This window comes from Rhipicephalus sanguineus, chromosome 3 (genome assembly GCF_013339695.2).
Source record: "Rhipicephalus sanguineus isolate Rsan-2018 chromosome 3, BIME_Rsan_1.4, whole genome shotgun sequence".
Lineage (NCBI taxonomy): Eukaryota > Metazoa > Arthropoda > Arachnida > Ixodida > Ixodidae > Rhipicephalus > Rhipicephalus sanguineus.
In genome coordinates this window covers 139,917,606-139,944,274 of record NC_051178.1, presented here as the reverse complement: position 1 = coordinate 139,944,274, position 26,669 = coordinate 139,917,606, and the positions used below count along the sequence as shown (strand labels likewise).

Below are 26,669 nucleotides of genomic sequence, written 5' to 3'. Positions count from 1 at the left end.
GGAGAGCACGAAGTCGCAGGCGGCTAGATAGATAGATAGATAGATAGATAGATAGATAGATAGATAGATAGATAGATAGATAGATAGATAGATAGATAGATAGATAGATAGATAGATAGATAGATAGATAGATAGATAGATACGCTCAAAGTCGCAGAAGTTCGCTAAGAAATGCTTCGCATTTAATACATTCTAACCTTTCAGAACCGCCCGTAACACGACCTCAAACCTCGAACGGAAGTACGTTAGCAGCTAAACTGTAGCTAGTGGAAATGATTTCAATAAAAGTGAACGTATTAATGCCCAGCTGAGCGGCTAAAATTATAATTCTCAAATTACTGTGCTTAGTGGGGATCCCAGGTTACAGTTCAGAATGGCTTACTTGCCAGGAACGTCTAGAGTCTTGCTGCTGCAAATTTACAGTCCGGAAAGGGACGGACGTACAAACGACGCAGGCGCTGAAGCGCCAATCAAGGTGTCGTGTATCGCAGCCACAATTTAAGGGTGAATACTTCACTGACCACTGTCTAGCCGTCGGAGCAAGGCAGTCATATATTAAGGGAGCACGACCGAGGACGGGAATGCTACGTTTTAAACTGTTGGCCCAATTGGCACCAGTGTCATAGCACGCGTTGGAGTAGCGAAGGTGATTTTTCGGGGCTGGTCGTTGCTCTGTCTCGAAGAGAATTGTGGCGTAGTGGCCCTTGCCGTCTGAGTTTCTCTTTCACTTTATTTTTGATGACTTAATTTTTGATTTTCACTTGATTTTTGATGATTTTTCCTTGTTGTCTGTTTTAAGTAGAGTGCGTGGGCGTGCGCAGGGCTCCCCTCGACGTCTCTCTATTGGCTGAGTCCGAAAGAAGACAAGCAATGGGTGACACTAACAATAAGGCTTCCCCCAAACGTTCCTACCGCATCTCGGTCCCATACGTTCCGGGAATCAGCGAGCAACTGTCCAGGGTGCTGGGAAGAGAAGGCATACAGGTAGCGCACAAGCCCGTGTCAGCAATCGGGCGTCTCCTGCCACGGCCAAAAGACCGATTGCCGAAAGAAAGATGCCCCGGGTTGGTCTACGAGGTTCCATGCATGGACTGTGACGCCACTTACATCGGTGAGACAAAAAACTTCCCCGAAAGGATACGGCAACATCGAAACGACGTGCGTAGCTTCAACGCTGCGCGAAACGCCCTCGCTGAACACAGCGAAAATATGGACCACCGCATCAATTTTGACGACGCCCGGGTCATCGACACGGAAGGCAACCACACAAAAAGGCAGTTCTTGGAATCCTGGCATATCCAAACAACACCGGGAAATGTCAACCGCTCAACTGGAACCTTGCCGAGTGTGTACGTGCACGGTCTACGGAACCAGTGGAAGAAACACCGCGGCAACGAGAACGGCGGGAAGAAGGACGAGGGAGAGGGGGACACCACCAAAGAAACTCGCTAGCTTCGGAGCCGGCCGAACAGTCACCCCTGAGGAAGGGACCGAATTGGTCCCGAAACGTCGGGTCAGTTTTATAGCTTTGAAAGTTTAACTTTAGCAAAGTGGCTGGAGAGTTTATTATTTTTCGTATGAATTTTTCACCCAGCCAGACAGATCTCTGTCGAATATGTTCACATTTAAAGCTCCGTAATGGATGCAAACATAAAAACGAAGCGATGTCCTGCTTCTCACAACGGCCTGCCTTTGGTACCCGGCTTTCCGGGAGTAAAGGTGGAAAGTAATGCGCTCTTGGGATGCAATATCAGGGGCACTCGGCCGCCATTATGGTAAACACTTGCGTAACCATAACTCTGTACTTCAAATAATCGCGGGACAGCTCCGATTGAGCAAACGTATGAGCTATAGATATGGCTCCCCCCTTAGGTGATTAGGGGAGCGGCCGCCCCCTTCCTTGGTGGAATGTACTAGTTTAAGCTTTCAGTAATCATGCACTTGGTTGGCAACTTTCTCGATCTTTTCCTCCTCCCATTGTTTTTGAGGTACATACAGTCGCGCTCAATATGACTTGCAACACGAGAGCGCGTCGCCTCACGAGTTCAAAGACTGCTCATGGCTTCCACTAGCCCTTATTTACATAACTAAATGCTGTTCTAGCACTCGGGGATGATTCCAAATAAGAAAATATCGTTTAGTTGCTGAAATAAAAACAAGTTGAACCCATGCGCAATGTTTGAACTCATGGGGCCACGCGCTTCCGTGTTGCAAGTCATATTGAGCGCGACTGTAGATTTGTGCATTTTTAACCGCCCATTTCTGTTAATCTACGGTACTTCCCTCAAAAGTACAACATTTCTCCTCAAAACTAAATTGCAACGACACGGTAGCGTCCTCTGTCACCGCTATGGCGAAATACGCCGCGTGGCAAAAGTTTTATTGCGGATAAATCGGCACCGTTCGTCCGTGTCGCAGGCATCGATGCCCACGTGCTACTGCTTTGGGTTGACGTTGCTTCGCGCAGGACGTGCCAGAATTATGCTCACAGCCCCACACTAATATCGCGCGTGCATCTGCGGTCGGACGTGTCAAATCCGTTTTGTAAATATATCGATAATTCTATAACGCGTGAAACTTACCCGATCTTTCCGATGCCAAAGTTTAGTGCGTCAGGGACATGCGTTACATGCCTGCATGTTTCCGCCAGGAGTGAATGGCGCATTTTCGGCCGTGGATAGAGAGTATGCTCTAGGGTACACCACTAGAAAACACGTGCGACTGGCAAGCTGCATCGGTACAGTGATTCAGACCATAGATGCGTGTAGTAATGCACAGCGGTCACCATGCGCGAATGTATAAAGACGGGTCCACTGTTAATTAAGGGAACACTTGCGTGCAGGGCATGGTTGGATTTCGCTCTCTTTCAAAAACATAGTGACTTATATTTGCATAAGACTACTGGTGGTTGACAGTTCTGCCTCTTCTTGACAGACTAGTGCAGTGCATGAACAATGTTTCCCCGTCCACTTGCTGTTAGAAGGCCAGCAAAATGAAAGGTGCTCATTGGAGTGTTCCCTTTAACAGTGGGCCGTACTGTACACTTCGAATGACTGCGTTCGCTATTTCAATGGCACTCCTCAGGCGCAGCTTCTGAGTTAACCTAATTCGGTTCAATATGCAAATGGTCCGGTCAGTCAGTCAATCAAGAACTTTACTGAAAGGTCCTGAGGAGTTTAGGCCGCCGGGAGATCCACGAGGGACACCCTATCAGCCGCTACCGTGTATCGACGCCCGAGTTGGGGCGGCAAACGTGGTGGCGTTCCGCCAGTTCTTGGTCCTATTATTATTATTTTTTTCAGTGATCTGGAACTTGCTTTCGTGAGACGTCGAAATGAGTAAACGAGAAATCCTGTTGTGCTTCTAGTGCAAATTAAGTGTAATCATATGACGTTAATGACATAACCAGGGGGTCTGGTCGAAAAGGGATCAGTTTTATATACCAATAGTGACTTTACGATATGCCAACTGAAGAACGTTGACATAAGTCGAACGGGTTCCCTGAACGGGTTTCCTGAAATATAATTCTATTTATTTTTTAACTTGATCCTTTCTGAAAAGCAGTCTCTAAAACGACTTGTCACACTGTTTCATATGTGCTGTCTTGAAGAGAACGGCCAACAAAGAAACCCTCTGTATTGGTAAGTTGGTGAAAGAACAGCTAAGTTCAACGACTTTGAGTGACTCGTTTTAGTACGTAAGTAGCCAAAACGTTATCCTGGTAAAATCTGACAATGAAACTACATCTAATGCCTAGTCCCAATTTTATCCCAAGTCGAATAAGTGGAGACGATGCATTTAAATACGCGCCTCGACTAGTCGGAAAGCTTCTCACCAGCTACTATAACTGATTAGTACTATACTTGCTATAAGTAGCAGCCTATTAAAAAAATTACAGCGTGTCAATGCTGCTGTTCAGAAAGCGCGTTTCCACCGTGATACCTTGGCCTTTAAAAGCAGGGTTGCGCTCTTTTTCACAGAGGCAGCTGGCTGGCAACCGCGAACGAGGAATCGACCGCGTTTTGCAAAAACGGAGTGTTTTTAGCTGTTGACGCCAGCGCTAAAATTTTGGGACAGGCACCTCGGCGTCGCAGTTACTTCACCCCAACACCCAGCTGGTGCTACCGGTTATAACCAGGTTACTAAGAATGATTGTTTTCAACAACGCCTTTCCTTCTGTCCAAAACGTGTAATAGTCATTGAGGGACTGAGGCGGTCAAATAGATCCGATGTTTCTTCATTGTCTCTCTGTATGCACATGGCGTGCTTATAAACGTCGCTATTTTTGCACGCGAAAGCACCAGAATATTGATTTCAATGGTGGCGAGGTAACTGTCTCGCTTTATTCGCATGAAATTTGCTGTAGATGCGATCAATAACGTTAACGGTATACGACAGACACACAGTTTCAAGCGTCCTTCTGATTTGCATATTTTATCGCATGAGCCTGCCAGATTTCTGTTGTTGGTAAAGGTACACGCATACGTTAACTTCGTATAGGTTTCCGTGCTCGTATTTACAAACATTTGCACAGTGAACATTCACTCGATTTTCGCACGTTCCATGCTTTGAATGGCCAAATGCGGCAGTACGTATACCTATAGTTACGTTTCGGGGCAGTTACATTCAAAGAACTCCGTAACGACGATCGAGACCGCGCACATCTTTGTAGAGGGACACTAGAGAGAAACACGGTTTTTATCTTTAGTAAACGATGAACGTGTGATGGCGAAATTGAACAACAGAGCTGTCAAAGAATAATTTATCAGTATAACTTACTTATTGTTTCACCTTAGTGTCAGTTTAAGCACGGCTATTAAGAGAAAATATAAAAGCTTTCGTCATTCGTAGTTCAATAACCCGCCGCGGTGGTCTAGTGGTTATGGTGCTAGACTGCTGACCCGAAGATAACGGTATCGAATCCCAGCCGCGGCGGCCGCTAGAGGCCCGTGTACTTAGATATATGTGCACGTTAAAGAAGCCCAGGTGGTCGAAATTTCCCGAGGCATCCACTACGGCGTCCCTCATGATCATGTGGTTTGAGGACGTAAAACCTCAACAATTATTACTCACGCACGCGGATTTGTCGACTTACCTTTGTCAGAGAGAGATGCTGTCACCCACTGCATTTGTGACCCCATATATTATCTGGCTCATAGACCATTGAAGTAATTTCTTTATTTTTGCGGGCATGTAACCATTCATGCTATCATTTTTTTTATTGGTGTAATCTTCAAGCTGATGAATTTACATTTCGCATATAATTTGTCATGGGGTCCATTCAGGAACGTACCCCTGACATAGCATTCCGGAGGTAGCCACGCCGCGTTTGCACGAAAAGTATCGTTCCCAATATGTAAGCTAATGTACTTTTATACTCGTATAAAGTAGCACGGCGTTATTCTGTTAGTGTGTACTATACAGGCACAAGAAGCGACACATGAGTCAACAGCACTAATTTTCATTGGCACTCAGTACATACAGCATTCGCAGACACAACCACACACAGTCGCTAACACGTCAAGAGTTAGGAACTAGTGTCGTGCCGAGATATACTAGCAGTCATGACATATAATCTCGCATCAGCTTGACAGAAACAATTATATGTATATACAAGATATATTCCCAAATATTACGACAACACTGTCACTGGGTGTCTTATATCTTCACAGAGATCTAATATAACACGCTCGCCTTTTCTGTGATAATACTCCTATTTCTTAAGTCTTTATTCCTTTACATGCTTTGGTATCGTAGCTCTTTAAGTTCCTACGATTGTGCATCGTAGACACACGTATAAATCGCAGTATAAAAGTATAAAAACGTGACACACTATTGCACAAAAAGAAAAACGAAAAAAAACTAAGTGTCCTCTGGCCGATCTTGCCCAAAACTACAAATGCGAGCCGTGCAAATGACTAGCAGAGCCTCGCTCTGCTAGACTCTGTATAGTTCCAACGAAAACGTTTCTCGGCGAACACACGAGCCGTTTGTTTAATAAATGGCAGTAATCAGTGACAGAAGGAAACAAAAATACCATCGTAGGAAAAAAAAAACGTAATACTTCGTCTCAAACTTTACAGTTAAGTTATATCGATAGAATTCACAAGGGTTATCGTCATCTTCACTGCCAACGCCGCACGAAAGGTCCTTCTCAGGCAGCCTACAGCACACGAAAGCGCGTAAGTAATGCCAGGCGATGCTTGACCCGTCACAGCATCCAACGAAGCAGATCGGATCACCAGCATGTCAGTGCGATGGCGCAACACACATGTAGCGGATCAGTACACAAGCTCATTAGGCACAAGTGGAGGCTCACGCACACACAAACGAGCACACACACACACACACCACCTTCCACTACACTACAAGGCAGCTCCGGGTGTGCGACGGCGTTAAGTGCGGCCAGTCGTTGTAGTAAAGACGGCATGCGCAGTTTCACTTTGGGTTGGTTACTCGAGTTAAAAGACGCCGGGTGAGAAATCATGCCGGGATGCGAACTCCTGTCCTGAGTCGCCGCTCACCTGGTGTCGGTACCGGAGGAGGAGTCAGGGAAGCGAGCAAAGCGTCCAGCTGACAGTCTTCCATGGGCACAATCTTTCCACGCTGCCTGGCGGCGCTCCAGTCTGGACCGTTATTGGAGACGTGGTTATGGGTGCCGGGTGCAGAGTTTGGAGCATGCGTCACGCCTTCGTCGAGGCGCTTCCATCGCTGGGACTCCTTCTGCAGCGCTTCCATTATGCTCGTCATGCTTTGGGACTTATCTTGCTGCTTGTCAGAAGGCGAGGTCGCCTTGGAAGCGACGCTGACCGACAACGCGCGCGTCGAGCGCCTTGCGGCTAGCGACACGGCAGGGTCTTTCCTTAGGTTCCTGAAGGCCATGTCGTCTCGCACCAAGTCCGGATGCACCTTGGGCCTCGTGAGAGGCCGTGGAGCGTCGGGAGGCCTAGCTCTAATGTAGTCACACGTTGTGCCTTGCGTCGGGACCAAGGGGATACCGAAAGGCGGTTGAGGAGGAGGAACGCGCAGCGCGTCGGCTTGGGTGTAGTTGCGATAGCACATGTCGTCCTTTTCAATGTCGGGCTCGCCTGCAAGGGACACGTCCATAAGAGCAGGGTGAACATGAAGCGAAGGCGTGAATGCTGCGGAACAAAGCATATAGCTCACGTCCTTACGCGGTGGCGGTGTGTGGGCTCCATTTCTGGCCGGTAGGCTGCGGCTGGGCCAGACGGCGATTGGCGAGGTCATCGGCCACCTTGTCAGGAATCGCCGAGCGTCTGAAGGACGGTGCTCGTTGTCGCAATCCAGTTATGAACGACATGTCGTCGCTGCAGCTTCTCTTTAGCGGATAAGCCACGTCCGGCAGCACGGTATCCGCGCCCGGACGGTTGAGCTGAAACTTGGTCGGTAGATCTCGTCGCTCAGCGCGAAACAGCAGGTCCTCGTCCTCGTTCAAACGCAGGCTGTTGTAGATCTCTTCGAGTTCGTTCAGCGCGGTCTCGAGATTAGCCGAAGAACGCCTGTCTCTCTCACGCTGAATGACGTCGTCCAGGCGACGCCTGGCAGCTTCGAGGCTGCTGGTGTTTCCCGTGACGGGGCGCTGCCGGGGCACAGGTGGGGGAACGCTTCTCGTCTTTTCGACGACCATGGAGAGAGGTCGGGGTCGCCGGGGCGGCGTGTCCGACCTAGGCGTCAAGTCGAGGACCTCCGCAGAAATGGACGCTCGTCGATGTCCGGGCGCTAGGCCAAAAAATCTCATGTCAGTCCTCTGAGGATCGCTCATGTAAGCCCCAGCCGAATCAGGTCTGAGAGGGGCCTGGTCGGTGTAAGAGTACGCTGGTCCTCGAACTCGCGCTTTGACGCCATGAGCGGGAGTCAGGTCCGCGTAGCTGTAGAAACTGCTGTCTTTCCGCTCTGAGCCAATGCCGCTGTCTTCCATGCGCCATTGGTCAAAAGAAGCCGAATGCCTCCTCGGCTTTGCTGCCAGCAGGGAGGATTCTCTCGTGATTGCCCTGGAAGGGGTTCGCCTCGGTGGTGGCGTTGGAGCACGGCCGAGGCTTGGACTAGACGCAACTGACTGGGAACTCACTCCTGAGTCCTGAGGTGAAGGTTGTACTGGCGCCGCTGGTCCCTGGAACGTAGTGGTCACCGTCAGTGGTGTGACGGCCCCTGCCCTGCGAACCATGTTGTTGGGCTCCTGATAGGCCTTGCTCTCCTGCCAAGCGGGAACGACTGGACGCGGGGGCGCGGAGCTTTCGCGCGACCTCCTTCGGGCTTTCGTTACCTTGCCGTTCTCTCGCCAGGTGACGTCCTCGTCGTCATCGGAAGACGAGCTGCCGCCGTACTGGCTTCGCTTCGCCTCGACCCTCGCCTTCACGGCATCCAGGCGTTCGCGTCGAGTGAGACTCTCGGTGGAGCCTTTGACGCAGCTGGCAGTGAAGCCGGAACAACCTGCTGTGGCGTCGAGTCTCGCTGGGCTGTTGCGGTAAGGAGATCTGGAAGCTTCGACGCCCGCGCTGTGAGGACGGTGGAACTCGAGCGACGAGCAGGATGTGTCCGAGCTGATGGAACTCTCGTCCACTGAACTGTCCCTGCGTTTGCGACCGTCGGCTTTTCCGTTCTCCTGGGACTCCTCGCGTCTCAGGGCAGCGAAGAGAGATCTCGGGTCTATGGGCTGTCGGTTGGGCAGCTCCTCGACTTCGCCTGCACGAGTGACCGTGGCACGGCCGTACAGCGGGACCCATTGGCTGGCCCACCCTGCCGGCCGGCAAAGCATTCTGCCCCTGCGTGGAAAGGCAAAGAGAAGCAATCAACGTAAAGTAAACACGAGTGTAAAGAAAAACTCCCCTCGCTCGAGGGGTTCCTTTTGTGCCCTGCCGCTCGTTTTTCAGAACGTTCACTTACCGTACAAGTTCAGGAGAAAGCACACAAAAGTAACTGAGCACGAGCGCTTCGAGCCTTTTTTCCATCTCCTATAAGCTTCTCGTATACTAGATCGCAAGCTAATATCTTTTACAGTTTGACAACTTTCCGATAAGAGAAGGCTGAAACGCATTTCACTAGTTTCTATAATCTACATGAGTCAAATATCCAAACTTGTAATGGTGCAGCTGTATCAGCACTGCACGAAAATTACAATATGTTGCTTTTGTAATTACTGGCCGTACTATATATCAACCTTCGTTATACGTACACATTTTGTGTTTCATTTACAGTGTAGCGTGAACCGGCTGTATAGACGTAGCTTTTCTATATTACATCAAGAGAGAAATATATGAAAAGGAAGAGGCAGGGAGGTTGACCTGGTGCGAGCGACCGGTTTGCTACCCTGCACAGGGGTGGGGATATAGGGGTCGGAAAGAGGACAGAGAGAGAGTGAGATAAAATAAAAACAAAATAAAAAATGCACACATGGTGGAAAACGTGCATACATATCTGCTAAAGCGTACTCGTGAAATGTCGCAAATCATCTACTTAATGGCGTACCAAAGTATTAACAATTACGCGAAATGAGTATCTAAGTACCACACGTAATCCGGCGTCGTTCACGTAGTTTCGAGGGGATTTAAATATACGTAACGAATTTAAGGCACGCACGCACATTTCGTGAATTGCGATGGACCAGCACTTCCAGCTCTCTTGAAAAATAATTCACCTTTTGTTTTCTCTGCCGAGACAGTGTGAGAGGAGAATAAATAAACAAAAGCACTCACTGCGGTCATATCAAAAGGAGAAGTTTAAATGAATTTAGTGTGCTTGAAATTTTGTTACGTTCGCCATTGATTGCTCTGCAATAAAACAATTAGTGCTTTTATTATAAAAGTATGTACGTGCGTTGTAAGCGCTTTTCTTTCTTTTTTGTAGTTGGCGGTGGATGTGCTAACACGCTTATTTAATTTTTGTACCATCCCGCTCTAGCGATAACCCTGACGGGCCGCAATATCTTGAAACAAACAAAGAAACAAACAAGCAAACAAACAAACTTGGCATTTTTTATTTATCGATAGCCAGCTGGATACACTGAAATTAAGCAATGTAGTGTATTAAGTTAACTTCTGTTGGATATACTTGTACAATGCAGGGCCGTAACTAGGGTGTGGGTGGGGTTCTGACTACCCCCCCCCCCCCGAACTTTTTTAATGCTTTAACTTTTCGGGTGATACTAAAATATTTACACGCCTTCACAGCGACCACCAGTTGCCAAAGTTAGCCGTTCTACACACAAACACCCCCCGAAAAGAATTTTTGGGTACGGCCCTGCTACCGTGAGTGCTGAACATCGCTTATACATACGTTAAGTCTCCTTTATTAGTTTCGTATGCTGGAAAATTTTCTAAACATACATACGCCTCCCCAGCCTGCTCTTTTTCCGACCTTTTCAAACAGCCCACTGTTTCGTGAATATCGATAACATCGAAGTCGAGACGTTGCATCCAACACCGAAAGCGCACGAAATTTTCCTGCCCGGCGTAAAGCGACGGAGCTTCCTCCCTGGATCCACGTACAGGCCTCCGCGCCTTTCCGTGCACGGCGACGACGGTTCCCAAGGTGGGGCGGAGGCCACGACAATAGCGCAAAGCGGTTACAAGCGACCTTGAGCTTGAGCGAGACAGAACTACACAAGAGAGACCGCTGTCAAGGGTTTCCCCCACCGGACGATGCCGTGCGCGCACGCAGATCCCGATGACGACGCCGACAAGCCGCCGACTAGGCAGGCCCTGCCGAGGAGTGAAGAAAGCCCCCATCCGCCACAAGGAGAAATGGCCATTGTGCACGACTGTCGTCCCATTTCGCAAGACGAGTTTTTGAGTATAGGCGCTTCCAGAAGAAGACGAGATAAGAAGAGCAAAACAACAACAACAACAACAACAACAACAACAACAACAACAACAACAACAACGACAAACTGTTTCCCAGAAAGCATACACACACTTAAAGCTTTACATCCCAGAAGAACTTGTTCCTGGGCTAATTGGTGTCTTTGCTTGCCGAACATGTTGTTGCTGGCGCAAAATTTGAAACGTGGAAGAAAGGGCAGGGAAGGGACTCAGGAGCACCAACTACCAGTTGTTTATTAACGGTCAAAGCTGGAGAGCGAAGTAAACATCCGAACATGCGCAGTAGCGTGTAAGCGCGACGTCAGACATGTTGATCACGAAATATGTCCATTAAAAAAAAGCAGAATTCCGAGTTATACAGCACAATGGACGTGCCGCCACTGACACAAGCGGACCGTGACAGGAGAATTTGGCAGCGATAGTTTCGAAAACTTATTCACCGAAATTTTCGTGTCGTCTGCAGCAGCTATCATCACTTTTTCTTGCAATGAAAATGAAAAAAAAAAACGGCAAACGAGAAAATTAAAATTGTTCCTGAATGTGGTGAACCATTTGTGCCGTGTCCGGCACGATGGAGTAAGAGCGCCGGCACAAAGCTACAAAGAAATCCGTACGGATTTCTCGGAAGCAAAAAGCTCCTTAGTTGACGAAAAATTCTCCGTGATCCGAGGTTCGAACCCGGGACCAACGCTCTACCAAATGAGGTAACCAGAAAGCTAGCAATTGGCAGCGCAAGGGCGAATTAATCTACAACTCGAAGCACATGAACACTGAACATGGTAAATGAGTTCTGCGGAATCCCGCAAGGTAGGAAGGGTTATGAAAGGGAAAATTGACAAACGGGTGGATGGCGAATATAAGGAAAACACTTCTTTCCGCACCTCTCTGCATACATTCGCACCGCCGTTGTGTACGAAACAAAAACTGATAAACAGCGCAAGAAGGACAGAACACGAGGTAGCATGAAACAACACAAGGTGTATGACACGTTTGTCAACGCACGTCAGGGCTTTCGCTTTCGCGTCGATATAGCGCTAAACGCACCTGCGACTGCAAACAGGTGCGTCAGCGCATCACCAAACCGAACAACGCATAAAACAAATATACGAGAGGAAGGAGAAAGGATATCGGAAGGAGGGCAACGCGACACAACTCGTTAAACGCGCAGCGTAAACGCGTCTCGTTTTCTTCGAATGGCGTTATACGCACGCGCGAGGAAGCGAAAGTGCATAGGTGGCGCGGCGAACGTTTTACCGGCTTTTACTATACGACACGATCCTTCGTTCATCTGTCTACGCCACTTCCGGAAACAATAAAAACGGCAGAAGTAGCGCAGGGAGACTATAGCAGCAGCAGCAGCAGCAACAGCAGCAGACACCTTTACAAACAGCGACGCGCATACTTTACTATAGATATCGGTGTCGGTGGCCGCGCGCGCGCCAGACACGGCTAGGAGACGCGGGAATAAATAACCGGAGCGTTATTTTGGCGTAGGGCCGCGGGGAGAACGAATTGCCCGGCCACGAGGGTCGTGATCGGGCGCCAGGTGCGCACCTCCGCGATCGTTACGCCCCGTTTACGTAGTAGGCCCCCCCCTTCTATACCTCGGCTCGACGCGGATCATTCACGCGCCGTGCGAAAGAACAACAATCGCGGCGGGCAGGCGCTGCGGGGCGAAGGACCCCGAGACAACACAGCCAGGCTTCCTCTCTGCCGAACCGCTGAACACAACCCGGAGGCGAAGCAAGCTAACTTGGTAGAACTGTAGCTTGGGGGGGCTAGTTGGAGATTTAGCATCGACACGCTTGCACAGCGCAAATTGAACGAGGACAAATGAGAGGACACGACACATGCGCTGCGTTGCGTCCTCTCATCTGTCCTCGTTCAATTTGCGCTGGGCAAACATGGCGAAGAAAACGTACACCCGCTGTGCGCGGCTCATCTGTGTTGCGTTCCGAGACGCGTGGGCATGGGGTTGATTCCCGGCCGCGGGCGGCCATGTTTCGATGAAGGCGAAATGCAAGAACATCTGTGTACTTCGGTTTGTGTGCAGGTAGAAGAACACCATTGGTAGAAATTAATCCGAAGTCCCCCCGCTACAGCGTGCACCATAATTTTATCGTGCTTTTGGTACATGAAAACCGCAGACTTTATAGTCTTTTTTTTTTTTTACTTGCGCTTTCATAAGCGAATTGAAACTTCCGGACGCTTTTCAAGATGGAACAGCAGGGAGCTGGGCTGACATTTCTAGCATAACTTCCTGCTATTTTAATATACTGTATAGAAGCTTTCCATTGCTACAGATGAACTTCTTGCTGTATGCTATTACACTGACATTCAAAATTTCTTTTGTTTAGCCCCAGGATACAAACTGAAGGAAGGAAACAGAAGGAAGAAGGCAGGGAGGTTAAGCCAGAAAAGATCTTCCGGTTGGCTACCCTACACAGGGGAATAGGGAAAGGGGATTAGAAAGACAATAGCAGAAAATACAGGAGAAGCGCTCCGGCGGTCTCGTCTCTTCTTGTGCAGTTTTAGCTACAAGAATTAAGATACACACTAGCTGAAAAATGTAATCAAATTGGTAAATGGCGCTATGTACAAAGCAAACGATGAACAATTTCTTCGTCATTATACCTACCAATAGGCCGTCCTTTTCACCGTAAAGTGCCACAGACAGTTTCACTATGCATATTTGATAATTAGGAGTCATACGTGCTGATTCTGAGAACTGCCTTAGCTGCTTTATTTTTCGTCAAGTCTGACTTCATATATATCTGTACGCAGCACAAATTTCTCTTCAGATAAGTTCCATGAGGTTTTAGTTTGCTCCGCTGGACATCTTTGGTGTGTTTAACAAATGTTAACTTGACTAGAAACAGCGATTTCATATTTATCAAATGAGAACCGTTTCCACGGAGCCAAGTTCTGAAGGTGTGAACTGCTTTAGACGTGAGCGCACACGCAAGATGAGAGGTACACGAGCGTCCAGACGGGCACACGCGCACGTACACACGAACACACGTACGCAGATGCACACACGCACATAGCTTGTTTGTCAATGTGTTGCGCCAGCGGCTCTGAATTGCAGCATATACAACGCGTCGAGCACGCGGCAGGCTTCACATGTTGGCGCCATTCAGCCCCTTTTCATAAAGCCGGCGCGTTCTCGCTTCAATGAAGTCCCGGAGGCGTGCCGCACGCGTAGCGGTTCCGCCCTCACACGTAATTTCGTAGCGTAATAAGGAATCGCAAGAGGCATCCAAGCGAAGGGACGCTGGCGCAAGCGTTCTCTTCGTTCCTAGCCGTCATCGCCTCTTCAGTGTGTACAGTTCGCAAGAGATGCGCGCAGCTTCATCTTGCCGACAACTCGCCTGCGCATACGGCTTGCTATAGCTAATTACACGAAGTACACACACACACAAAATAGGGCCAAACTCACGTCTACGTCGTTACGTCATCGTTTGAACAACCTCGCCCGTTTACATAATCAACGCTGCCCACGGGCGTATACTGCTTGCAGTGCCGTCAGAGCGGCGCATCTTCGCACACGCATACCCCTCGCGGAACTAGGAAAAACACATACACTCACGAAAAGTATAGCAGAAATGAAGGAAGGGGAACGGTGGCAACGCCTCGCAAAGCAGTCGAGCCAACGCTCAGCCAGAGGCGAAAGCCAAAGAAATATTTCGCCAGCCGACCTAGCGTCGCGAAGGGCGATATACAATTCTGAGGATTGTATACTGAAATTTCCGGCTTACAATGTACTGCTATTCTAACAGCAACATAGCCTTGCACATTTTCGCGTTGACATTTAAGATGAGGGCAACTACTACTACTACATCACTCCTCTTCTCCCCTTTCCTTGCCTTCCGCCCTTGCCAAAAAAAAAGAGAAAACGCTGGTGGCCTGGTTCTGGCTTCGAGGGCTTTTAAAATCGCCATATTTCTCTGCGTGGTCTATCTTGTTTGTTTCCTTAATTGTTTTATCTGTGTCGACGAGCACTCGGCACCGCCTTAAGAAATCACTATCTCTTTTCGATTTATATTATACACATAAAATTATATTAAACACAGAACGCTGGTTAATCAGAATACATACAATTTGGAAACCTAGCCCCGGTAGAAGTAAGGGGAGAGGCATTAAACAAGTCGTCAACAACACGTCATCTTTATATCTGCCTTTTTTATGTCCATGATCGATCAACAAATCAGCAAGGTAACGTGTAAGGCCAGTCCATTTGTTGCAGGTGGTCGATGGCAGATGTCCCATTGCACCAAGTTCATATACTGCGCTCAAGTCCACGCTGGGTGTTTGTCCTAACTTTCTTGTTCTCTGTCCCTGCGGGCAATACGCGGATCTGTACGGTATTTCCTCTATAGCGCGCCTTCGTTATACGCGTTCGCCCGCATCAGCGTCGGCGCCGACGTCTACAGAGAGTGGGTGCGGAGAATCGTGCGCGAGGGAATTGAGCTTTCACCTTTCCCACCCGTTTCGTTGACAGCTCGAGCGGCGAGTCCGAACGGAGGATGCGGCAAAAGGAGTCAGGGAGGACAAACGGAGTTGTGAGCTGCGGAAGGCCAAGTAAACGGTTGGAATAGCGATGGGTGCCGCCAGAAGATTGAAAAGAGAGAGAAATAATTTCTACAGAAGCGTCTATAGGTTTTTTTTCACCTGATAAAGCAATGAGCAGGGACTTTCCGTAGCTAGTTAAACTTACTGAGTTTGTGGGTCGACACGTTTCGAAGTTAACAAAGTACAGATAAGAAAATCAACAGTCTGAAAAAAAAAGAAGAAAACCAATAATTGAAACATGAAAAACGCCAATTGAAGCTACAGCTGGCTGCTGTAACATGCACACGGTAACCCTCATGAAGGCGCGAGACGTGTCCGATAAAGGAGTGTGCACAGACGGTCAGACCAGCGGATTGCAGGAATGCACACAGCGAGCTCAACGAGGACGAAAGAGAAAAAGAATAGAAGAAGAACAACAAGAAGAAGAAGAATAAAAAGGAAGATAAAGCGACGAACAAATGAATACGCAGCTGCAGGAAGCGCCGTGGGAAGGAACGGACGGCACGAACTTATATCGGCGGATGATATCGCGTTTCAAGCCACATCGCCGATTCTAGCAGTATACAGAGCGCTCTGTGGCAGCACGGCTGGCTGTGCGCAGTGGGGATGAACGAGCGAGCACGCACACCACGTGAACCTTGCTCGAATATCGCCCAGTGCGGCATTGCGGACACTGCTTCGTCCAAACAAGATATTCAATCACGTTCTATCGAAAGTTAAAACGTAAAGCATACAACTGTAGGCCTCCAATTTTATTTACCTACATTCGTCTAGAGATATTGCCAAACTGTGCCGAACTGCAGAGCAACGGAGTCGTGCTTGCATATCTCACAGGAGTAACGTTTTATGCAAAATGTCATGTCGTGCGTTCTTGTAATGAAATGTTCCTGGAAGGAGAGCTGAAAGAGCATGCAGGGAATAGAATCGCGGATTCGTGCTCCCTCGACCAAGCTACTAGCGGTGGCTCGTTAACATTTTACAACCTTACGTTGTATGCATGCGATTGTGTGTTTTTGTGTGCGTTATATATAGACAGGGAGGGGAGAGAGAGAGAGGGGGGGGAGTAACAGCGCATATCGCAACCGTCACACGCACGCGCACTAGAGACGCGCGCAGTGCCGCGCGATCGAGGCCGATCATTATACGACTCGGGTCATGCTTGACGTGCTCCTAGCGTTGCGCAGGGAGGAGCCATTTCTTAAGGCTTCGTCACGGCGGCTCCTGACAGTGACCCGCTTCGAAGAACACCCAAAACGGGGGTGCAGGGATACATTCAAGAGATGCGCACACCCTACCCCCACCTATACTACGCCCGTTCGTATACTGTCCCATAGCGGAAACTAAGCCACTGCGGACCGGTCTGTCGCGGTTATATGGAAACGGATTCGAAATCGGCACGGCCACGCAGCGTCGCCTATATGGCGACCCAGCCAGCGTCTTCTCTCGCCCGGCGGCGAGTCAAGCGCGCGCTTCACGCTACGATGCTTTATTCGAAGCAGTTGCCGCCTCCGGCACGCAACGTCCGTGTCGTGTATACGCGCACTTGGTCGGCTCAGCGGGGAGAGGTACGGAAATGTATTACGCGTCGCCGCGCCACCGTCGGTGTAGTTACGACACGACGTGGCTGCGTGTATAATAAATACCAAGGTTGTGCGCACTATACCATGCAGTCACAAAGCCGGGTCGGGTCGGTCGGTCGCTCGCCAAGCTTGGACGCCTTTTAGTGACGCGTGCTCATTTTCCGCGAGACACAACACTTATGAAGATGAATCACCGATGTGCACGCGGTGGATTTCGCGGTGGACACTCTCTGAAGAGCGAGTTCCACCGCGATCTCTGCCTCCGGTCTTCGTCTAAGTCGCGCTGCATTTGTCCGAGTCAAAGTATTATCGCTGAAGAAGACGCCGAAGTGATACCAAGGCACCTGCTCGACGGCGCAAGCTTCGGGAACATCTTTACACATATAGTTTGCATACAGAAGATGGCGCACCCTTTAGTCGATATCATCAAGTCGCTCTGACCTTATCAGGCAGTCTTATTGCAATGTTATCCGGACCCACAGCTATACAGTGTATTCGCAATGCCCATAGACTGTCGCGCCACCGAGCGGAATCGAGGAGCGTCCTCTCGAGGAGGGTTAGTAGACGACAAAATGGCGGCACTATGCAGTCGCTCCCAACGTTACTAGAACACGTTGGTCGCTCCCTTGTTCGGCTGTGCTAGGCTCAGTGTTAACGCGTTGGCAAGAAAGGAACACTACGACTTTGCATGTTCCCTGCGTCAGTGAACAAACCGGGCCCTCCGTGACACGAGAAATCTGATTCGTTCTTGCGAGAAGCGAAGTTTTCGTGAAAATACGTGGCAACTCGCGCTTTCAATGCTAGCCCACAGTGTACACATACTATCAGCTTCGCGAGGCTTACTGTAGCCACGTAGGTAAGTTAAATGTTATCGTCTGACATATTCAGTTGAAGCTCATCCTGTTTTTACTTGTATATATAATTGGTCAGTGTTTCTTGTAGTGCATGAGTCCCATAAACACTGTACACGGGAGGGAGGTCGCGCGGGCTCGCGATGTGCTCATGTATAACTGAGCGATCTCAAGTTGGCGATACATTTAAATAGGGCCTCTATCCTTTGTCAGCAAAGCGCTGTTAGGAATCGTGCGAGCGACGTTTCAATCATTCGAGGACGCGTCCTGCTCGACGCCTTTCGTGGAGCGAACGCTTTCCATCCACGCCGTCCTTCGCCAGTGTGTTGGTGGTGTTGGGTTTCATAGCCACGATGCGCCGCTTGTTTTTGTACGTTTGTTGATAGGTGGCAGCACACTGCAAGCGATTTGCTTGTTGACCGGTCTGAAGGCAAAACGTTCTCCGCGCCCAGACCACCAGACGTCTCTCTAATTGTAAACGTGGTGACGCGGAGTGGTCGAAGTCGTTCGGCGGAGGAAATTCTTCAGATTGCTTTCAGCAGTGATGTTGAAAGAAACCATCTTGACGACGAGGATTTTTCACTGGACGTAGAAGACTGTGAAAGCACCGAGAGATAGCGACGATGAACTACCAGCTGCTAACTCACGACGAGCGAGTTGCACTTCACGTCCCCTCGTGCGTTAATGTTCTTTCACGCTCGTAACTCGTAAGTCACTTTGATTGTATTTAATGTATAATATCCTTGAGCGAGATCAAAATAAAAGCATAGTTCCTCTTGTGCATTACATGTATCACAATTATTGTGAATATTATGGAGCGCCGCATGCCGCCAACACGCTCGAGCTCGACCAGCGAAGCGAAATGGTTAGAGCGATCGAGCGTGCAGTCACGGCCACAATCCACGCCTCTCGGCGAACTTCTTCGACGTTGCGAAAAGCACACGTGTGCATTCTTTTCGATATTCATGTTTCGATCGTGCTGATCGAACCTGCAACATGCGAGTGAAGTACACACGGCTAGAGTCTCAGCATGGCTGTGACACAAGCGCTACTGAATGGCATGTTAAATGCTTGTGTTCCGTTGAAGACGTAACTCCGCGTTTCCGACTGCGCAAGTATTGACGAAGGGGTATTATCGCAGAACACTTTTATGTTTGCAAGCCATCATCACGCGCAGCAGCGATGGCGCTACTCGCTGGCGGCCTACTACTGCGGCAAATCCGTCAGGCAGGCTCGGTACGTACTACCTCGAAGTGCCGTTCAGCTCATACGTCAATTCTAGTTCATACAGGTTTATGTAGCACGCACAGGATTTCGCAAAGCATCGTTATGCACGGTAAGGAGCTGAAATATAACCTTTCACTTCGCAGCAAATAATTAGGTGGCGAGTACTTAGCACTTTCCATGGTTTGGGAAAGTATTTTAGTCTCATATCCATTTCAGCGCAGCTCATAACTTCATCCGGTGAAAGTGGCATGGTCCGTACGTCCGCACGTCCGATCTGTTCCTATGCTAACAATCGGGTTGACCTAGAGTCACTGTATATGCTACCTTTAGGTAGCAGAGTTGCGCATAGGTCCGGCTAGCAACACAGTTTATGCGGTAAAGTCGCACTTCGTTTTTGCAGGCGACATGCCTACCGTGTCGCCGATTACCTGTCTGCGTGTCGAAGACCGACGATGAACATTGGCTGTCGATGGCTAGTGTTAATTCAGCTCGCTGCAGCGGCGGCGTCGAGAAATCAACAAATTCGCCCAAGCGGCAGCTTCTCCGCAATGCATGGTTGCTAGCGGCGTTGGAAGACAGATGCGCAACTCTGCTACCTAAAGGTAGCATATACAGTAACTCTAGGTTGACCCTCCTCCTGGCGCCATCTTGAAAAACACGGCGCGCCACCTATAGTTCGTGGGCATTGCGAATAGCACATTGGTCACGATCGGTGATGCTTTGCGCACCAACATTTGTACCTCACACTAAAGTTTCTCACTGACAAGATAAAATATGCGGGAATCACCTATCTCCACAAATACAACGTTCACCAGTCGACAATCAAGGCGCATTGGGCAAAAACATACTTTTACGAGTGGAGGAGGTGACAACAGAGAGGTGTTTCTCCTCTTCCGAGATTCAGACTTCACCTCTTATCAAACTCTTCCCCCCTCCACGACGAAGGCTTCACGCAAAACAGTGCGAAGAAGTCACAGAGCCGAAGTGCCCGCAAACAGTTCCCATTCGACTTCCTATTTCTCCTTCCCCATTCTCTTTCCACTTCCCAACCTTACTCCTACGCCCTCAACTTTCTTTCTACTGTAGTTCATAATGCCCACAGCCTTGCGAGGCAGTTATGGGCTTAGGGCCGGCCCCCTTTTATCCTTCCGTAGATCCATATCTGCTTATTTTTATGAGCGTAAACAGACGCCCATCTAGAGGCCCCATTCAGCGAGTATAGATGAAAGAGCGCAGCCGAATGCCGTATGAGGCACGCAGTTGATCCATAAAAAAGCGCGCCCGTGCTTTCCCCGCTTCAGCTCAGATTATATTGCGCGCGCGTAATAGCGGGAGCAACAGAAGATTATGCGCATCGAAAGGCACGTAGACGGCTGTCGCCGAACAGAAAGAGTGAGGTAGACAGGAGGCAGTGCAGACACGGCTAAAAGCGGCGACGTGCATGGGGACAACGAGAGTGGCGCTGGTCGTGAAGCGACACAATTGCCGGAAGACGCCGCAACCGGGCCAAGGTTTCCCCTTCTAATATACGAGTAACAATAAAGAAAAAAAAAAGAGGGAGCAACGGCAGACGTGACCGCCCTTTCCAGAGCGTGGAGACCCAATGCGTCGCGCTTCTCTTCCGGCCCATGCACGCACGCGGGGGATGCACACGCGTCCGCATATCCAGCGCGTGTCATATCAGAGACGGCCACCGCAGTGGTCTTCTATACACAATGGACTCCCTCACCGTCGGACGTGGACGCACGATTCAAGCGAGACCCAATGCGCGTGTGTTGCGGTGAACGGCTCAAGGACGTTCCTCATCAGATCCGTTTTTTTTTTTTTTTTCTTTGCGCGATATGATGTGACGCGAAATAACGAGCGAGGACAATGCACTTCCGTTCTCTTTTTGGAGATAGCCTCTTCGTCGTATAACAGCCGCTGCAGCTTTTCTTTTTCTCCTTTCTTTCTTTATTTATCTTTAGCGCTATCTCTCGCAGCGGCCTTTGCATCCCGGGCCGCGGAATGCGACATTCCGGCCGGACAATCAAAGACCCCGGATGGTAAAAAGAAAGCAGCCGCTTCGCCCGAAAGTGACGGGTTTTTCAGCATCGGTTTCGTTTCGACACACCCGCGGCTATTATGAATTTCTTTTGCGATAGACCAGTCAATCGCGACAGGCTAGTCAATTTTCGTGCCTGATAATTCCTTGTACGTGGAGTTTACAGAAATAAAAATTCACGAAATAGTTGCTCCAAGCGGTGCGACTTCGCCAAAACTCAAAATGAGCTGATAGGCGTTTTAAAGCTGAATATGAATTTTTAATAGAATGTTCAGTAACTACAATTTTATATAAGGACGAGGCTTCGATCAGAAATGTTTAAACCAGTTTAATTAGCCTCCAGGCATTGTGCAGTAACTTTGGATGAGCTTTTAATCGATTACGTTGTTCACCACTACTGCATCTCCTAAGAACAAAATCGAGGCCATCTCGCAGCAAGCCGTTCAAACTTCACTGCGATTCTAATATCAGCACATATTGCTCCAGAGATGCGTATTAAGGAAATTAAGAAAAAGAAAACACGGATTAAGTGAATATAGATAAACCCCGACAATCGATCGTCTGAGAGACATATTCTGCAGCGAAATTATATACACACACAAGGCACATTCCCGCCAATGCCGTCATCTTCGTTTTGCGTTTGTCTAATTTTACGGCAACATATGTCCTTCAGCAAGCAGCAACAAGGCCAGCAAACACTCCTCTTGAAGCCGATGGCCTTTCGGTACATGGGTTGATTCGTGCACGACATGTGATACACCGTTGTCGTAAAACGTCCCGCGTCACCAAACACTCCGCGTTTCTGCTAGGACAAGATTTGTGGAAAGTGACTGACGCTATGGTGCGGCGTCACATCGCTCGCAAAAATTCCCGTCTTCCCTGCAACGCACGCTTCCGTTGCAGCTGCACGGCTTTACCGCGCGGCACCGCAGCCGGCGGACTGGGCAAGCGCATCTCGACGATGCGCGGAGGATCCCAAACGCGCCGGCGCGTGACGCGCTCACGGCGCAATACATCGTGAACAACCAGCTTTCGCGATCTGCATATCGCTCCTCTCGATCGCACGCAGCCCGCTAACCTCGTCTGTCTGCACGACAGAATTACCGCTCGCCAAGTGGCCGCCTCACTCCACGTGCGGGCGCACGCACAGCGCAAGTGACCAAACCTGTCCGGTCATATCGCGTAACGCGAACAAATGCCACGTCTATTCTTTCTGCAGCTTTCCACTCGGCAGATGCGAGCGTTCGCTTTCTCCTCCACCGACCGAGCACCCCGGTCAGCGGGGGTCGCCCTTCCGAAGCCTTCGCGCCGCCTCGAAAAAGCCCCTAATCGCCGCGGTTTATATTAATCGTCTCTATACAGATAAAAGCCTTTGTTCCGGGATATGGTACGGCCCCGGAAGACGGCGTTGTTGTTCCACTAATGACTCGTTCGGTATATACGCGTTACCGTAGCTGCTGCAGAACCCTAAGGGAACGAGCACGGTGGTATTGATGGCAGCCGCTTTGGTTAACCCCGCGGGCTTTCTCTTTCGCCCTCCTAACCCTGTGCTTCAGCACCCCGGGTGCGAAGGGCAACTGAACTGCCGTTGTTTTATGGAGTTCGTGAGTCGTTTCACCCGGCGACCGTATCTCTACAGTGGGCAACCCGGAAGGTGACCGGAGCAGAATCCCGCACGTCGTCCTTCAGGGAGGCCGTTATTAATGATGCGCTCACGGACGGTCCATCTCTGGTCGCCGCACGGGGAAGCCCCTGCGGCCCCAAAGGAAGCGCTACAATATTTCGCCAGGTTAATATGGCTCGTCCGAAAAAAACAAGATAAGGGCTCTCTCTTTTGTTCTCTACGGAGGCTGAGTAAAATGAATTTATGAAAGAAATTGGAAGGAAAAGGAATAAATACTAATGCCTCAATTGCACGGCAGCGCACAGAGGAAGTGAGAGGCAACCTTAGTCGCCGTGAAATCGTTTGCCCGACTCAGTGACTTTGCAGCTGTGCTGCTGGAGAACAAGGTTCGTGATTATTACAAGTCTTACCTACGCAAAAGGACGGAACAGCTAGGGATCGAGACACACACACAGAGCGCTGTGTTTGTGTATCTCGATCCCTAGGTGTTCCGTCTTTTTGCGCTGGTAAAATTTGTCATAAACATGAACCAACTCGCCCAAGCAGCATTTTTAGCAAGGTTCGTGAGTTCGGCTCCCTGCCACAGCGAAGGCATATAAAAGCCCAACCATCGTGGAAGATAACCGATTCGCAATGGTCCCAGCGATAACGGCAAAGGGGCAAAAGGCAAATGTGTGGGGCAGGGTAGTTGTGGGTGGGGCTGAGAGTCTGAGACCTAATCTTCTGACGCAAGCGGCTACCTGCGGCCGCTTCTGCCGTACCGTTTGCAAGGGGTGAACTGTGCATTTAACCTACCGGAAAGCTGGAAAACGTTAGTGAAACCCAGGTGCACGGTACAATTTAAGACGGCGCTTTCTAAAATTCCGATGCAGATAAAGGCCGGAGCGCGCACATGAAAAACTTACAATTGAAGAAAATCAGTTACTCGAAGAAAAACTATCGGGGTACCGTTCGATTAGTCTGTCTGCTCTGTGTCCAGCTCTACCACGGTACACGGCATTATGCAGCACCTACTTCAGTGTTCCGATACATACGCTCCCCTATTACGCACTCTAACCTATACTGCCCTAAGAGAAGCTCAGCGAGACGGTACGTCGGAAGCCTGTATAGCAATAGCTACAGGGCAGTCTAGTATTAAGGCCCGAACAATGACAACCCTCATAACTGCTCGGGGGCACGAACGGTGCCCACCAAGAGAGCGGAAACACCGCAGCGCACGGTGAGTTTCCTCCCGCGTATTTACGCCCGACTTCCCCTACGCCGTTCGCAATAAAAGCCCGACCACGGCGAGGGCGGCCCGCGCGCGCAGTTTCGGATTACGAAATACTGTTTGCGCGTGATCCACATGGCTGCGGCGATAAAAAGGAAACTCCGAGTAGGAGGTCCCCTTGAGCAACAGCGGAGAGAGAGAGAGACAAAGAAAGATATATGTGTAGGCACGGAGAAAAAGAAAGAAAAAATAAATAGACGAAGCGCCGGACAGAGAGCTGGATAGGAAAGCTAAATAAGGCCGGCTCTCCTAGGCCCGAGGCAGCAAACTGTGTGCCGTCGGATGGCCTCCGCCATCCGTGTGCGTGAGCCGTTCGGCATATTGCGTAATGGCCATTGTACGTCTTCTTAATCCAATACGTGTCTGCGCGCCGCGGAGCTGACGTGTTACGACACGAGACGGGATTCTCCGTATTCCGAATGGGCGCGCTCGACTGCGAACCAGTTCTTTTTATTGTACCTGCACTCCAGTTGAAACAGAAAGAAGAAAATAAGAGAAGAATAATGGGAGGTATATAGTAACAAATAAAATCATAACTTGAGGAGAATTAACAAAGAGCTTCAGTTGAGCGAAGTTCACTGCTTCTCAGAAAGATGCGCACGCCGGGCCGCCACAGAAGGTCATGGCGAACGAGGCTGAATGTGGAGTAATAAGATCGATGCGTGCGCTTGGAGAGATAAGGCGGGTGGTTGCGGCTTAATCGTCTCCACCATCATCATCATCCTTCACTAATCCTCACTTGCCTTTTGCCCAATTCAGAACGATAGGCTATACTGTGTGCTACTCTGCCTCACTTTTAATTGGTATCTTCATCTAAATGAGCTCTCTCTCTCTCTCTCTCGCCGATGCAGGATCAGTTACAAAAGCGAAGCTCTATACACGTAAATTTCATATGTACTGATGTGCAGGAGCGCTGAGCAGTTCTAAGGCCTCAAAATCGTAATTCGTTTTTAGTGTTCTTTTTTTTATCTTTTGTATTTGCACGAAAACAGCTCAACGGTGTTATATGTGCCGAATGGCGTACATCCACGAAGGTGCCAGCGGTACATCAAACAGTTACATCGCCGACAATGTTTGCCAGAATTCAAAGCCGTGCATGTGCATGTGCACGTGCGCGTGTATACATATGCACAAACACGTGATTCTTGTTTCTGTGCACTGTCGTACAAACTAAACGAAACAATTCAGCGTTGATATATTTCATCCGACCTTTACTGTCCTTTGATAGCCTCTTGACACAGCTGACGAGTGCGGTTTTGCGACCGAACGTCATGGTCAACGTGCGGAAGGCACATTCTGTATATCTTAACAAGCGCGAGGGAACGCTAACATAAAGAGACACCTCGGCTGCCGACCCGACAGTCGCGGGTTCGATCCCGGACACGGCGGTCGCATTTCGATGGAGGCGAAATGCTTGGAGGCCCGTCTACTGTGCAGTGACAGTGCACGTTAAAGAACACCAGATGGTCGAAATTTTGCGGAGCCCTCCACTACGGCGTGCCTCATAATCATACCGTGGTTCTGGCGCGTAAAACGCCACAAATTATTGTTAACCCAAAGAGACACATACACAGGACGTGGGCGCCCGGCCTTTCTATGTGTATATTTTGTGTCAGCGTTCTTTTGATCTTGTTGACATGTCTAAGGTCAGTTACCATCAAACAGCCAAAAATTGTGCATTGAGAACGTCCTATAAATACGGGACAGCAGCGCAGTCAACGGCTTCTATGGAGATTACTTCCTGTGCGAATGCTGAAAATCCAACGTCAAGTCTAAAACGACCTGTCCGCGGTAGGGAAATAAAAGCGTCGAAGATTTAGAGGAGTCACGAAACGCATCGCGCGGCGGACCTTCCGCCGGCACGCGCGCTCTTTCACTACGCTCTTACGAGCAGCTGTCAGGCGTTGCCTGAATGAACGGACTCCTTTCCGCGGCAGTTCGGTCGCGCGCCGCTCAATAGGCCTCCATTGCTAGCCGAACAGAAAATCAAGCTGATCAGACCGTATATAGCAAACAGGAACGCGTTCGGAAGCAATCAAAGGAAAAGGCCCGATCCCGATGCATTGTGGAGCAAGAATAGACAGTGATTGAACGTTATACGGTGGTTCATAGCCAGAAGGCACGTTTGGAAACGTCTGGGAATAGAGGCAGAACGCCGAGGATGGCGCCTGGTTTCGTGCAGTCGGTTCAAACGGCAAAAGTAAAGAGCGGTTGCTCGTTAAAAGCGGAGTCCGGGTTAGGCACGTTGAGATTGGGTTCATTTCTTCCACGAAGATGGAGGGCAGCTGCTACAGTTGCACAGCGCTTCGTGACCGATATTTAGTAATAAAGTGGATATCGTGAAGTAACGTCACACCAGGATTATGCTGCTACAGCGGGGTTCTGTTGACTTGGTGCTTCTGTGTTTTCTAAATGTTAAAAAAATATGGAGATATAAAATAGAAGAAACCGAAACTTTGTGGTGACATTAAATTGACTATTCACATAGAGTGTCAACTGATTTCGTTTCGTCTACCCATCTGTATGTTGTTTCCGTCTCGCTCTATGTGGACATGTGTGCGTGCGTGTCTTAAATTAAGATGACAAAAGGAAGAAGACTTTCATATAGTCCCCGCTCTCCTCGTGAAAAGTGGGTCTGCGCATCTGTGCGATGCCGCATCTCT

General features: G+C 49.4%; 1 protein-coding gene across 1 annotated transcript in view; it reads right to left on the bottom strand.

Annotated features, from left to right (window-relative positions):
* Nucleotides 1-5,458: 5,458 nt before the first annotated feature.
* The window catches only part of LOC119387283 (uncharacterized), a 61,736-nt gene continuing 40,525 nt past the window's right edge, over nucleotides 5,459-26,669 (bottom strand). The window contains 3 exon segments of the mRNA XM_049414149.1: nucleotides 5,459-7,209; nucleotides 7,211-8,691; nucleotides 8,694-8,783. Coding sequence (XP_049270106.1) covers nucleotides 6,484-7,209; nucleotides 7,211-8,691; nucleotides 8,694-8,783 — 2,297 coding nt within the window. The 3' untranslated portion in view covers nucleotides 5,459-6,483.